Source organism: Fistularia commersonii, chromosome 26 (genome assembly GCF_037954325.1).
Source record: "Fistularia commersonii isolate RoL2024-O1a breed Wild chromosome 26, RoL_Fcom_v1.0, whole genome shotgun sequence".
In the NCBI taxonomy this organism is placed as follows: domain Eukaryota; kingdom Metazoa; phylum Chordata; class Actinopteri; order Syngnathiformes; family Fistulariidae; genus Fistularia; species Fistularia commersonii.
Genome location: NC_141309.1, coordinates 13,199,616 through 13,213,493, shown reverse-complemented (window position 1 = coordinate 13,213,493; position 13,878 = coordinate 13,199,616). Strand labels below are relative to the sequence as shown.

The 13,878-nt window shown below is 40.5% G+C and overlaps 1 protein-coding gene across 1 annotated transcript in view; it reads left to right on the top strand.

Moving 5' to 3' along the window:
- LOC147218676 (transmembrane protein 132D) overlaps positions 1 to 13,544 on the top strand; it is a 31,414-nt gene extending 17,870 nt beyond the window's left edge. The window contains exons 4-9 of the mRNA XM_086174256.1: positions 2,300 to 2,492; positions 6,706 to 6,849; positions 9,428 to 9,633; positions 9,889 to 10,153; positions 11,424 to 11,615; positions 11,696 to 13,544. Of these exons, the coding sequence (XP_086030382.1) occupies positions 2,300 to 2,492; positions 6,706 to 6,849; positions 9,428 to 9,633; positions 9,889 to 10,153; positions 11,424 to 11,615; positions 11,696 to 13,024 (2,329 nt within the window). The 3' untranslated portion in view covers positions 13,025 to 13,544. The remainder of the gene's footprint in view (positions 1 to 2,299; positions 2,493 to 6,705; positions 6,850 to 9,427; positions 9,634 to 9,888; positions 10,154 to 11,423; positions 11,616 to 11,695) is intronic.
- The last annotated feature ends 334 nt before the right edge of the window (positions 13,545 to 13,878 follow it).

The following is a 13,878-nucleotide window of genomic DNA, read 5'->3' as shown; positions in this document are numbered from 1 at the left end:
CTAATACATGAACTGAAACAGGAAAAAGCTGTCACGAATGATGGAGAGTAAGATACCAGGAAAGAGAACAAATAATAATTCATACATTTGGAATTCTCATAGTTGTGGAAGCCAGTAGAAATTTCTCGGTTTTGTGTTTCATCATATCATGAATTGTCCTATATTGTTGCTGTCTTTAAAGTGCCCAATTAGCAGGTCACTTGACCTAATGTTCGATCACCTGTTAAAATAAAACCTGTGCTCTTGTTTTATGCCATTCGCTGACCTTTTGCACCTTTATATTTTTGTAACTAATCATTAATCTCATTCTTCCGGAAATCTTTTTGCGGCAACTGGACTTGAATCAAGTAAATTTTTTCCTTGATCGAGAACTGGTGATTTCCTGCAACTTTGAAATACATCTCAATCCAAATCAAGAAAAGAACTATTCTAAGTCATAAACCTGCACATTGCATGATACTCAATATCTTGCTTTTGCCTTACCGACAGTCATTGCCCAAAAGTCTTGGACATGTTTGGATCGAACACGGGATTAAGTTTCTCCTTTCCTCTTTTTTTTTAGTTTAGTCTTTGTTAAGCAAATGAATGTGTCTCAAAAGCCAGTTGGCAGAACTGGGTGAGTGGGGAGGAGTTGCATATAAGTGAAAGTCTTAAAAATAAAGGGGCGGGGGGTTGCGAGTTATGACAGCTGCTACTGAATCACAAGGTAATGTTTACTGATGCCAGTTATTTGATGTTTGCCAAGTAACTTTAGAGAAGCATGCTATTTAGAAGCTCATCTTTTTCTTGCTGTGCAGCATGTGTCTGAGGATAAGTCCCAAGGGTCATGAGAGTGAAAAGCTTTGAGACAAATTAAAATAAAATAATTTTAAAGAAACACGGAAATTGCATTTTTATAAATGAGCATAAAATCGGTTATTTTGGTTCAATCTACATGAGAATAGAAAATGTTTTTGAGCTATAAAGAGTGAGGCCTGAAAGCAGGGTTTACAATGAGAACAAGCCAAACACTGCCAAAAGATGGTTGATTTGCCTCATTCATTAGCAAAAAAAATGAGGAAAAAGTAAACATTCGTTCCAGGCTGATCTTAAATTTAAAGTAAAGTTGTATATTGCATAAGTATCAGCAGGGAAAGGTTGTTAGAGACAGAACTCTAAATTCTAAATTGAATCTTATTTAATTAAGTTTAAGTCGGAAAACCCAATGTTCTTACTTTAAATTGTTTTTTTGTCCAAAAGAATCATCAAACTTATTTGCACAGTGGCACAGTGGTTAGTACTTCACAGCACAAAGGGCTCCTGGTGTCTGCGTGGATTCTCCAGTTTCCTTCCACAGTCCAAAAACATGCAGCAGGCTAATCAAAAAAAAAAATTGGGAAAATTGTCCTGAGAGTGATAGAGCGAATGGTTGTCTCTCTATATATATGCGATTGACTGGCGACCAGTCCAGGGTGTACCCCAACTCTCGCCCGATCTCAGCTGGGATAGGCGCCAGCATCCCCCGCAATCTTGAGTGCAGGATAAGCGGTAGACGATGAACTGATGGATGACCATTTTCAAGGAATACCTTGGAAAACCACCATTACTTATTAGCATCGGCCAGTATCAACCAAAATGAATACTAAATGATTTTTACACTTTTGCAATCATCAGTTTTTCCAAGGATCCTTCAAAACTGTAGTTAGACTTTTGTGAAGAATTTCTACTCATAAATAAATCCACAAATTTCTGCTTACATTTTAGCACATTTAAGCATAGAATACCATATTTACATAGTATTCCAGTTTGCATGTTCTCCCCGTGTCTTGGTGGGTTTCCTGCGGGTTCTCCGGTTTCCTTCCACGGTCCAAAAACATGCATCAGGAAGAAAATGGGGAAAATTGCCCTGATGTGCAAAATGGGAGAGTGAACTGTCTGTTTATGTTGCCTTGCAAGTGACTGACGACCATTCCAGGGTGTACACTGCCACTCGCCTGACGGCAGCTGGGATAGGCTCTGGCAGCCCTCGCGAGCCTAAATGGGATAAGCAGTAAACAATGGATGGATGGCATTGTCTTCCATTAGGCACATCTAATTTAGTAATTACTCATTATTATTTGCTCATTTTATGTGTTTTGTATGCACATGCATTTATGGAAATAACTGGTATACCTTTATTTCAACTAGTAAAATAAAAAATAGAAGATGAAAAGAAATAAAAAATCAAAAACACGAGCCATACATCATTGGATTTATGTATGTGGGATGTATGTGTATATCATATATTATATATCATTGCACCTCTCTGCATCCCATCCAGACTAGAAAGTAGCCTTCTGGAAGTTCTTCAGATGGAGTTCGAGGTTGAAGAGCTCAGCAGTCCTCTCGACAGTCAGGTCATTATTTGGAAGCTGGAGTTACCCACCGGCTCAAAAACCGTGACCAAGACTGAAGGAGCAATGAGGATCTATACTACTCAGCGGGATTTTGTCGGCCTAGCCCCTCTCATAACGGTGAGAACAGCCATGCCCCATCATCATAAACCAGCACTGATGTCTCTGACAGGAGTGATTCCAATAAAGCCAACAACTGGACTGCATTCTCAGAGCATTGATGCATGAAAATCTAAAATGCAATATACTCTGATCCAGTCCTGTCTAGTTTGCATACTCAGAGGACTGAATATGCTTTGGACTGTTTAGCAAATGGCTTCTATTTTAGGCAGAGAATGACCTTGTGTTGCTGACTGTCAGCTAACTGATGCCTTTCTTCTATGTTGTTCTGCTCTATTCAGGCATACAATAATGTGGTCATCCTCTCCTCCCAACAGATGCTTCAGTGTGGTTCTATTTTAGTGCGACGGCTCTTTATCATGCTACCTCTATAATTAATCTATGATATAAACCCGGTACTATAAACGGAACATTACACAAGTGTTTACACCATTTTGAATCACAACAATGAAACAGATTTATCTGTCAGCTGGGCCAATGACCACTTAGTACTCCAGTGTATGCAGAAATGTTTTTTATTCGCGGCCGTATAACAGACAAGTCATTTCATTTCTTTCTATCAAGATTAACTGTGAAGTAATTAACGGTTAAAAGTTTCAAATCATCTCACTGATTTGGGCAGGAGGTTATGCCATGCTGTTGTCTGCTGCACTTACTTCATAATTGAGCAAGGGAGCTTTAAATGATGGAGATATGCTATGCTTTTTTGGGAATTTGGTTCATCTCCTCTGGATTAGAAGCTAACCTTAGGCTGAGGGCCAAACATGAAGAGATTTGATGGTTCGCCTGAGGGGACATTCAGGCTGACTGATCACTCTTTGCCACACTCTCTGAACCCCCACCAGGGCCGTTGCTCAGTTCTTTCGATATAATACCGAGAGCCCCTCTGACACAGGCTGCAGGTCTGTGCTTTTAGCTGAATTGTAATTGCAGCGAAAGAAAAATCATGTTGCGTTATTTACGCCTCATTTAGGCCAGTTTTACAGTTGAAAGACATGTATCCATCTGCTTTATTCTCTTCCTCTGAGTGAATTATATTTCACTGATCATCCACAGAATTTGACTAGGCTGTGCTCCAGTGCTCTCATGCCAAATCCCTCTCTCTCTCTCTCTCTCTCTCTCTCTCTCTCTCTCTCTCTCTCTCTCTCTCTCTGACACACACACACACACACACACACACACACACACACACACACACACACACACACACACGCACATCACACAAAATTACTCATTATTTATACTTCAGTTACAGCAGTGTTTTTACGCAGAAGGGACGTATATCCATCTGCTTCAATTTCATGCATTAAGGATTTGTGGCTGCAATCATGCATATCTGTAACAAACACAGGGACAGACATTGGAGAACTTACTACAAATTAAAATGTTATATTTGTTTAAATAGCCCTTTTATTAGTTAGTTACTCATCGGTAACTAAAAATACAATGAACACTGATAAAATATTGCACATTGTAGCTTACGGTAATGGTTCTAAGTGTTCCAGCATATTTTAAGTGATAGTTTGGTGTATCGTCTGGAAGGAAAGTAGATAAGGAGACTTGGTGGTGGAATGAGGAAGTGCAGGAGTTTATACAGAGAAAGAGGTTATCAAAGAAGTGGGACACTGAGAGGACTGAAGAGAACAGACAGGAGTACAGGGATATAAAGTGTTAGGTAAAGATAGAGGTAGCAAAGGCAAAACAAAGGGCGTACGATGACCTGTATGTTCGGTTGGAAAGTAAAGAGGGAGAGAATGATCTGTACAGGTTGGCGAAACAGAGAGATAACAATGGAAAGGATGTACAACAGGTCCGGGTGATTAAGGCAAGAGAGGGAAACGTATTGACAGATGCTAAAAGAGTGATGGGAAGATGGAAAGAGTACTTTGAGGAGCTGATGAATGTGGAAAATGAAAGAGAGGCAAGGGTAGAAGAGGTGGCTATGTAGACCACGAAGTGGCAGAGATTAATAAAAGTGAAGTGAGCAAGGCATTGAAGAGGATTAGGAGTGGAAAGGCAGTTGGTCCTGATGATATACCTGTGGAGGTGTGGAAGTATCTAGGAGAGGCAGCGGTAGAGTTTCTGGCTAGATTATTCAACAGGATTTTAGAGAGTGAGAAGATGCCTGAAGAATGAAGACAAAGTGTGATGGTGCCCATTTTTTGAAGAATAAGGGGTGTGTGCAGAATTACGGCAACAAGGGAGGGATAAAGTTGATGAGCCATACAACAAAGTTATGGGAAAGAGTAGTGGAAACTAGACTGAGAGCAGAAGTCAGCATTTGTGAACAGCAGTATGGCTTCATGCCTAGAAAGAGTACTACAGATGCTGTTTTTGCTTTGAGAATGTTAACAGAGAAGTACAGAGAAGGCCAGAGGGAGCTGCAATGTCTTTTTGTAGACCCAGAAAAAGCATATGACAGGGTGCCAAGAGAGGAGCTCTAGTACTGTATGAGGAAATCTGGAGTGGCAGAGAAGTATGTTAGACTGATGCAGGACATGTATGCTGGCTGTGAAACAGTGGTGAGGTGTGCTGTAGGTGTAACAGAGAAGTTCAAGGTGGAGGTGGGACTCCATCAGGGATCAGCTCTGAGCCCCTTTTTGTTTGCAGTGGTGATGGACAGGCTGACAGATGAGGTTAGACAGGAATCCCCATGGACCATGATGTTTGCAGATGACATTGTGATCTGCAGTGAGAGCAGGTAACAGGTTGAGGAAAATCCAGAGAGATGGAGGTATGCTCTGGAAAGGAGAGGAATGAAAGTTAGTCGCAGCAAGACAGAATGTGTGTGTGAATGAGAGGAATTCGGGTTGAACGGCGAGTGGAATGGTCAACGGTCCGGAGCAACAAAGAGTGTGGAAAAGAGATGAAGAGACGGGTTCAAGCATGTTGGGATGGGTGGAGAAAAGGGTCAGGGTTACTATGCAATGGAAGATTATCAGCCAGAATGAATGGAAAGCTATACAAGACAGTGGTGAGACCAGCAATGCTGTATGGCCTAGAAACAGTTCCAATGATGAAAAGACAGGAGGCAGAGCTAGAGGTCGCAGAGATGAAAATACTAAGGTTCTCTTTAGGAGTGACCAGGATGGATGGGATCAGGAATGAGTCTAGCAGAGGGACAGCTCATGTTAGATGTTTTGGAGAAAAGGTCAGAGAAGCCAGACTGAGACAGTTCAGTCATGTACAGAGGAGGGATAGTGAATATATTGTTAGACGGATGCTGGAATTGGAGCTCGCAGGCAGGAGGTCTTGAGGAAGAACAAAGAGTAGATTTATGGACGTAGTGAGAGAGGATATGAAGGTAGTTGATGTGAGAGAGGAGGATACAGAGAATAGGGTTAGATGGTGAGGGTTGATTCGCTGTGGCGACCCGTGAAGGGAAAAGACGAACGGAGAAGAAGAGGAAGAAGCAGGTTTAGCTCTGAGGGGCATGTCATTACCAAAAGCACAAGACTTGATCATTACCCAGCACACTTTCTTATATAAATGCAGTATTTGCATAATGAATATTTGCATATGGTATATGTAAGATATAAAATATTGGCTGATACTGTGAATTGTAAAATGAGATTATGAGATTATCTGATTTATTCTAGTTTCAAGTTTAATAATCAACGTCTAACTGTTCATGAAGAAAATCATTAAAATCATCATCATCATTTAAGCAAAGCCTAAAAAGTACAAAGAAAGTCAGTAAAAGATATGAACATGACATAAACATTTCAAATGTTCAGAAAAAAATACAGAATATGAATGGATATACATTTGAGTATACATTTTGAATATGTTTTGCTTTAGTTACATTTTGGCACAAGGGATTGTAACATCTCGTCCAGTGTATTATATATATATATACTAAATAACATTTTCCTTGATACTTGATTAAATCCACAAATGCAAAACATCGTTCATACACATTATGTTTATTTGATATTCATGCAAGTGACATTATCTCAATAAATGTAGAGGGTGTGAGTATGTGGTACTTATATGTTGCCTGAAGTTTGTATTCTTCAGTGGATCACCTTTTGGATCCACAAGTAAAACAATCTCATCAGGATTGCTGAGTCACTGAGATGCACTTTACTGCTCAAGTCTTTCTGGCTCTGCTCCTCGTTCTGGGTTCCATTATACGTCTATCCCAAAAATAGTTTGATATCTTGTGATATGTTTGTATTTAATGATTGTGGCCTTTCTAACCTTCTTGCAGGACACAGAAATTCTGAACACAGCTGTACTTACTGGAAAGAAGGTAGTACTGCCTGTTCGGATAGTAGCTGTTGAAGAAGATGGAGTAGTTACTGATGTGTCTGACTACACAGACTGCAGCTCCAGCGATGAAGATGTCCTCAAGGTAGGAATTATCTTAACTCTCTCCTAATATATCGCCTGTATACATTGCAAAGGCTATTTCTTTTGTTTGAAATGATTGGAGCGAAAAAAACAATTAAAGAGTAACAATGATAGCCAATGGATTAAAGGTGAAATTGCCTTGAGCTGTTTTAGTTTTGATTATAGCCTTAAAGTATTTTCCTTGAAGTATTAACTAAAGTGGCAAAAAGTTTAGAAGCTGTTGCTTGGTAAGGTCAAGGGTTTTGACACAACAAATGAAAGAATGTGAGAACTTGTGCTTCCTATGTCAGCTGTGTGACTAAATGGCAGGGGGGCGATTTGGAAGACCTGCTGCAACCAGTCTATTGTGGCAATGTTCGCTCCATGCATGATGGGAAGGACAGCAATGGACACATTTTTTTCCAAAGTCACTCTTGCTATGTCTTTTTCATGTAGTAAAACAAGGGGTCACCCGGATTCCAAACACGGCACCCATCAATCTCCCCTACAATGACCAGCCGCTGCGCTAAATCGCTCGCCACAAATGACCTCAGTCTGCTGTTGTGCTTCCATCCCGTGACTTGTCCCTTTTATCCTGTGAACCTGGGCACGGCTGACTGCCAAAAGCCGGCTTTGTTTACTGATGAAATTGAAAGTCAGGCTCTTGGCCCCTGAGGTCAGAGGCTGCGAATATATTACTCAAGGGTAAAACGGGGCTGTAAACAAAGAATAAAGGCTTGCTGTGAGCACCAGTCCTCAAATATGTTTTTTGCTCTTCAAATAGGTTTTCCAAACGGGCTTAGAAAACTACAAATATCTTAGATAGCAGAATAAATTTGGTGTTCCACAATGGGACTTGCAGGCAAGTACAAAGATAAGTGAAAACGTATTAATGGGTGTTATAAGTGAAGCTGGATTACATGATGATGTAAAGAGGCTGAATATGCTGTAAATCATTTTGTCTTTGCTGTTGCTTAAGCTTCCTGCAGTTATCAGTGTATGTGCTGACCAGACTGCCACTAAAGTCAACAGTATTCTCTTTAATCTTCTTAGTCTAACAGTTTGACTCAGATATCATTTCTAGTGTGCCAGAAGAATATCGGATCTGATATGGTTAGATGGGTAGGATTTACCAAGAATGGCCAGCTGTTGTAAAACAAAGAGACAGCCAAGTCAGCCAAATGATTAATGCTTAGACAAAATTCAAACTTGTCAGAGAGACTTGAAATGTGCAAATTTGTCCTTTTCATCTCAGCATTCAGGAGTAAAATGAATGGGGGAAAATTCTTTTCGAATACAAACACATGGGCATTCAATAACGACTGTCAGTAGATACTTTGTGTCTATATTTTTGATTTGGTCCACTTTAAGTGAAATCCAATTTTAAAAAAAATATCTCTATTGCAACCCAAAATACTCAGGGTAATAATGGCTACAGAATGAGATTGTGACTAAGAAGAGTGGGTGGATGTTACATAAAGATTGTATTTCTTTGTATTCCTGGAAATTTTTCAACATCATGAATCATCGGATTTTAGCATAAGCACTGAGCTCTTGGGTGACATTATTAAAAATGATGAAATGAACAAAGATCAGGGATGAATGGCTGAATGCACCGACTGTATATAGATTTAACATAAGCAAGCCCAAGACGCCTTCTGAAGACATAATTCAAGCCTTGTCTGTCATTCTATACTTTCATAAGAAATTTTCAGAGCTGTTGAGGGCTTTAACTGTGTGTTCTGTTTGGACACAGACCATCCATAAGATTGAGTTGATAGGGCATCGTATATAGTGGCAACGATGACACATAGGAGTGTAGTCATCGAAGATTCGAGCTGAGGTCATGGGTACAGGATGACCCTCAAATGATGACACAAAAGCCTCTCAAAAATAGCATGTTTGAGTGACGGCATATTGTGTGGCCAATGCAGGATTTACACAAATAAGAGCGAGAATACAGTTGCTATTTGTATTTTGTCCCAAGGCTATCTGTCAGTCACATTCGTTTTCTCCCACTCTTATGTGCACTTTCCAGGGGCTGTTGACTGACTTTAAATGGCGCATTAATCATTTAATTTGTTGTAAGCAGAGTATGCTGAGAGAACCAAGGAAAATCTTGTGACTCCTGGCTTAATATGTCCATGAGATCCTTTAGCATTCCCCTAAACTTTCCAAGGTGACTTTTAATATTATAATATAATGAATTCACTTGGCTGTGAAGGACTGATGTTCAGTCCTACACCACATGATACATTGATTAACATAAAATTGCAATGCTGCCTCTTCTAAAGCTTTGGACCAGTGATCATCACAGTAGTTTATTATAGGTAGCTGACATTACTATGGTAACACATGCAGTGTAAAACTGCTGCAAGGCTATTTGTTGTGGTAAGATTTGCCAGTTTATTAAAAGAGTGACATTTATGTGCACAATTGATCATATTGTCATTGTATAGATGTCTAACCTCTCCTATCTTGACCAGGTAATTGTGACTTTGCTTTAGATTGGTCACGCAAATCCATTTACGTAAACACTTATCAGAGAAATTAAAATGCTCATTAAAACTTAAGTATTTTCTTTTTCTGCTCTCATCCAGGTGTCCGATAGGTGTGACTATGTTTTTGTCAACGGCAAGGAGACAAAAGGCAAAGTAAAGATGATGGTGAACTTTACCTATAGCTACCTGAGTGCTCAGCTTGAACTGAAAGTGTGGATGCCCCAACTACCCCTTAAGATCGAAGTGTCGGACACGGAACTGAGCCAAATCAAAAGCTGGAGGGTTCCTATACTTACCTCCAAGAGGTGGGACACACGTTTGAATGAAATAAAAGCCCTATTTGATTTCTCGAGAGGATTTTGAAAAGCATCATCTAGTCGGGACAAATCCAAATCACATCTTTCCAGGGCTTTACAGTTTGATCAAATTACAGAGCGTCCAATAATATATCAATGTGATCCACTCAAGCAAGGAGACATGGCTGAATGATGGAACTATTTCGGGTCATTTATGACATAACAGGTGTGACCGTTATGTGTGTTTTTCTGCTTGCATCCTAGAACGAGCTGGAACAGTGATGAGAATGACAAGAAGGGAAAAGGCTGCATGCTTCAGTTTCAGCATGCCTTGGTTCGCGTGCTTACTCATTTTGTGGCAGAGCAAGCAGACCCTCGGGACCCGAAGGCTTACTTCCTGGGTGCTGATTGGCAGGTGGATGTAACAAGGCTTGTTCGATACTTTATGAAGGTGGAAGACCCTCGGGTGGTAAAGCTACAGGAAGGAAGGGTACTCTCGGGACGAGATCTTGGGACTACGACTATTCAGGTACCAATCTCGGTCCTGTAAGCAATGTTACCCGAATGTTTCTCAAGACCTTAAAGAATGAAACAAGACAAAACATAAGGCTGACTTTTGTTGTGGGTACTGAGTATAGCCTGCTTCACAAGGTTGGTGTTCTGATCAGTAAACCCATTATCACTGCAAACCACCCTCTCTTGAGCCAGGAAAGGGTCATTATAATCAGAATCACAGTTAATCCTTACACACACGTGTGTACAAATGCCCGTGTGCACGCACACACCCACACACACATACTTCAGGGCAGTCTGGATCAAAAAATGAGTTCAGGAGTGTCTGTGGTCACGACTGTTTAATCTGAGGGACAAGATGTTAATGAGAGGAAAAGTGGGTTATCACAATGGTCCGTATAACATTCATGTCATTTGTTCATCATGTTTCTTAGAACATCACACAAAACTTACAGCAGCACTAAATGCAGCATAATGTATATTTTGTGAAATGATAAAAGATGCCCGCAAAGGCAATAATTCTGGATGTGTCCATAACATCAGCAAGCAGCTGTCCTAGATATTTTGTTTCTATATTTCACCATTATTATTAATTCTGTAACAAGCTATCCTAATACAGTACATTGATTCTCAGGATATATTTCCATATTTTTTTTAGTACTCCCCAACAGAGCAGGGATATATGTGTACATACTGCATCTTCTGATATGAGCATACCCTATATCCCTTTATCATAAACACAAATGACCCATCTGTGAAAGCTTATAATGTGCTCTCTGGTCATGCATGCAAAAATGTGAACCCACACCCACAGTGCTGTAACAACTGTGAGTTTTTTTTTCCTCAACTAAGTAACAATTTTAGGTCAAACAGAAGTTTTTGCGAAAACACGGCATCTGTTTCACACTCACCTAACAGCCAGCTGTACACTATTGATAGAGACGGTTTGGTTGACTGGATCCTCTTCCATTATCTTGGAATCAGCAGTAAAGGGGAAAAAATTAATCATTCCACCTACGGTAGTCACCTAATCACTCCACTCATACGCTGCCAAAATATTGTACAGAATTTACATATTCAAATAGTATTTGCTGCAACTTTTCTTAACTTTGACCCCCACAGTGATAACATTTGACATATTAACTAATTTGGGCTACGTGTCAGAAAAAATACACTGAGTATATACATGATGAACTTTTACAAGGACACAAAATATACTTTTGGTCCTGTGAGTAATATTGGTTTTAACATTGAATTAACTGTACCAATCTATTTTTCCGTAACAGGTGTTCTCTCCACTGTCTGACACAATCTTGGCAAAGACAACAGTGAAAGTCATAGATGAAAAGGTGACCATTACAGAACTGGGAGTTCAAATGGTGACAGGCCTCTTCATGACCCTGCAGCTCAGTCCGGGGAGTAACAAAGCCATTCTTGCAACTACAACTACACAGGAAGTACTACAGTTCCCCAAACAGGTAACGTTTACTCATCAATCCATATGTCTCAATAGTTAATTCAAGCACACCAATTATTTCTGTTTTTTCTGTCCCATCAGGAGGCTTTGGTCAGCGCGTGGATCCAATTCAGTGATGGCAACCAGACACCTCTAGATATATATGATCCATCCTTTTACCGCCTGACAGTGACGTCTCTAGACCAAGGGGTGGTGTCAGTGCAGGGCACACCTCCAGCTGTTGTGGCAGAGGGGGAAGGAGAAGGAGTTCTTGTCAAAGTAGAGATGTCCATTTGTGAAGCCTGCCAGAAGTCCAAACGCAAAAGCACTGTGGCTGTAGGCAATGGCAACCTCAAGGTCAAGTTTCAGGTTCAAAACCGCCGTCCAGATGATAACTCCAAGACCCCTGATAGTGTCAACTTTAGCAGCACCGGAAACAAAAAAGACAGTACCAATAACGACGGAAACAATAGGGAAGAGATGGACATCAAAAGGAAGCAGAGGAGGCCATATCAAGATCCTTCAAAGAGCAGCTCAACCTCCGACACTGATGAGAACACCATGCTGAAAATGACAACCACCATAAAATCTACAGAACGAACTTTCCTGACCAGTGGTACTCTCGGTGGAGTGGGGAAGACAACCAATTCAGGAAGCACTCCCACCAGCATGATCAATATGAGTATGATGAGCAGCCCTAGCGACAACGGCAAACCATATGGCTCCGATAACACGATAGCAGAGGACGGAAGTTTCACAAGTACAGTGAAGGCCCCTGGAAACCTGGTGAACTATAACAACTTTCCCACCAAGGTGGTGGTGCCTGGACAGGAGACACCTGTTGTAGAGATTGGCGGTGAGGAAGAAATGCTGAGTAATAGGCCTCTTACAGACTTAGAGATTGGTATGTATGCTCTTCTAGGGGTTTTTTGTCTGGCCATCTTGGTATTCCTGATAAACTGTATCGCATATGTTGTCAAGTTCAGACATAAGAAGCCTCCCTCTCATGGCCAGGAGCCTACAGGTCACAGGCATGACTGGGTGTGGCTGGGCACAGACGCTGAACTGGTTATGAGTGTCCCAGGTAGCCCCATTCAACAAGACTCCCAAACGGCCACCACTGTGATAGACATTGGGCCTGATAAAGCTACTTCTCTGTCCAGGAGGCCTAGTTGCCTGGCCTCTGTTACAGACTCTCCAATCAGCTGTGTGGGCTCTTTTAGGAGCAAAACAATGAACCCTGAATCCCTACACTCACCCACCAGCAAGAGAAAGAGAGTCCATTTCACCACCTTTTCCACATTGGAGCGCCAGCATTCACCTCATCCTCCGCAGAGGGAGAATGGCCATGGCATCCACTGGGTTGGGAAAGAGGACAGGTGTGAAGAGGAACCCCAAATGTCCGTCACAGAGCCTGGGGACCCCTTATAACACAGAAAATGATCAGATCTCACATTGTAAATGTGATTTTGATCACCTCAATGCCTTTGTTAACTCCAATAAATGTCAACAATAAGAGATTTTAAAAAACACTTTCCTCTACATTTCATTACCCATCAAGGCCTTTTTAAATGTTCATGTACTGTATATTGCTATTTGAACTGGAGAGTAAATGTGTCTGGAAATGTTTCAATGGTTGAACGGATGGACTTTTAAAACAATACTTAATGGCGACAAATGGTATTGCTGCATGTGGATACTACATTTTTGCACTCAATGCTGCGATATACAGTACAAAACACTGTTTAAAATTATACAAATTGTATATTACCAAATTACAACCAGTCGTAATAAAGAAATCTTAGTCAAATATGGGCTTGACTAAAACGTTGATCTTCGATCAGACTTCATGTTTAAGTGTTTTCCCATCAAGCAAAACTGAAAACATTTTCTTTGTAATTTCTAGTCCATAATTATTTTGTGTTTTTTCATTAAACACTATGATCTTGAATATTGCTTTCGATTTCATTTTCTACTCCATATAAACATCAACTATCCATGGTCCTTAAATGAATGCAAGATGGATGGTCACAAGTCCAACAGTTTAATTGTTATGGTCGAGTGTGTTTATGACAAAACTCATGGTAGTTTAGTTTAAAACAAAGAAAATAGCATCCTGACTGAGAAAATACAGATGGTTAGTTGAGCTGAGATTAATTCAGTTTAGTAAACATCAGACACTCGTGTTGGATATGTATTTTTTAACAACTTCTCAAATTGGAGAGGCAATAGTTAAGTGACTGTTGCATTCTGTCTGTCTAAGTCTCTGTGAGAGGATTAAGTAA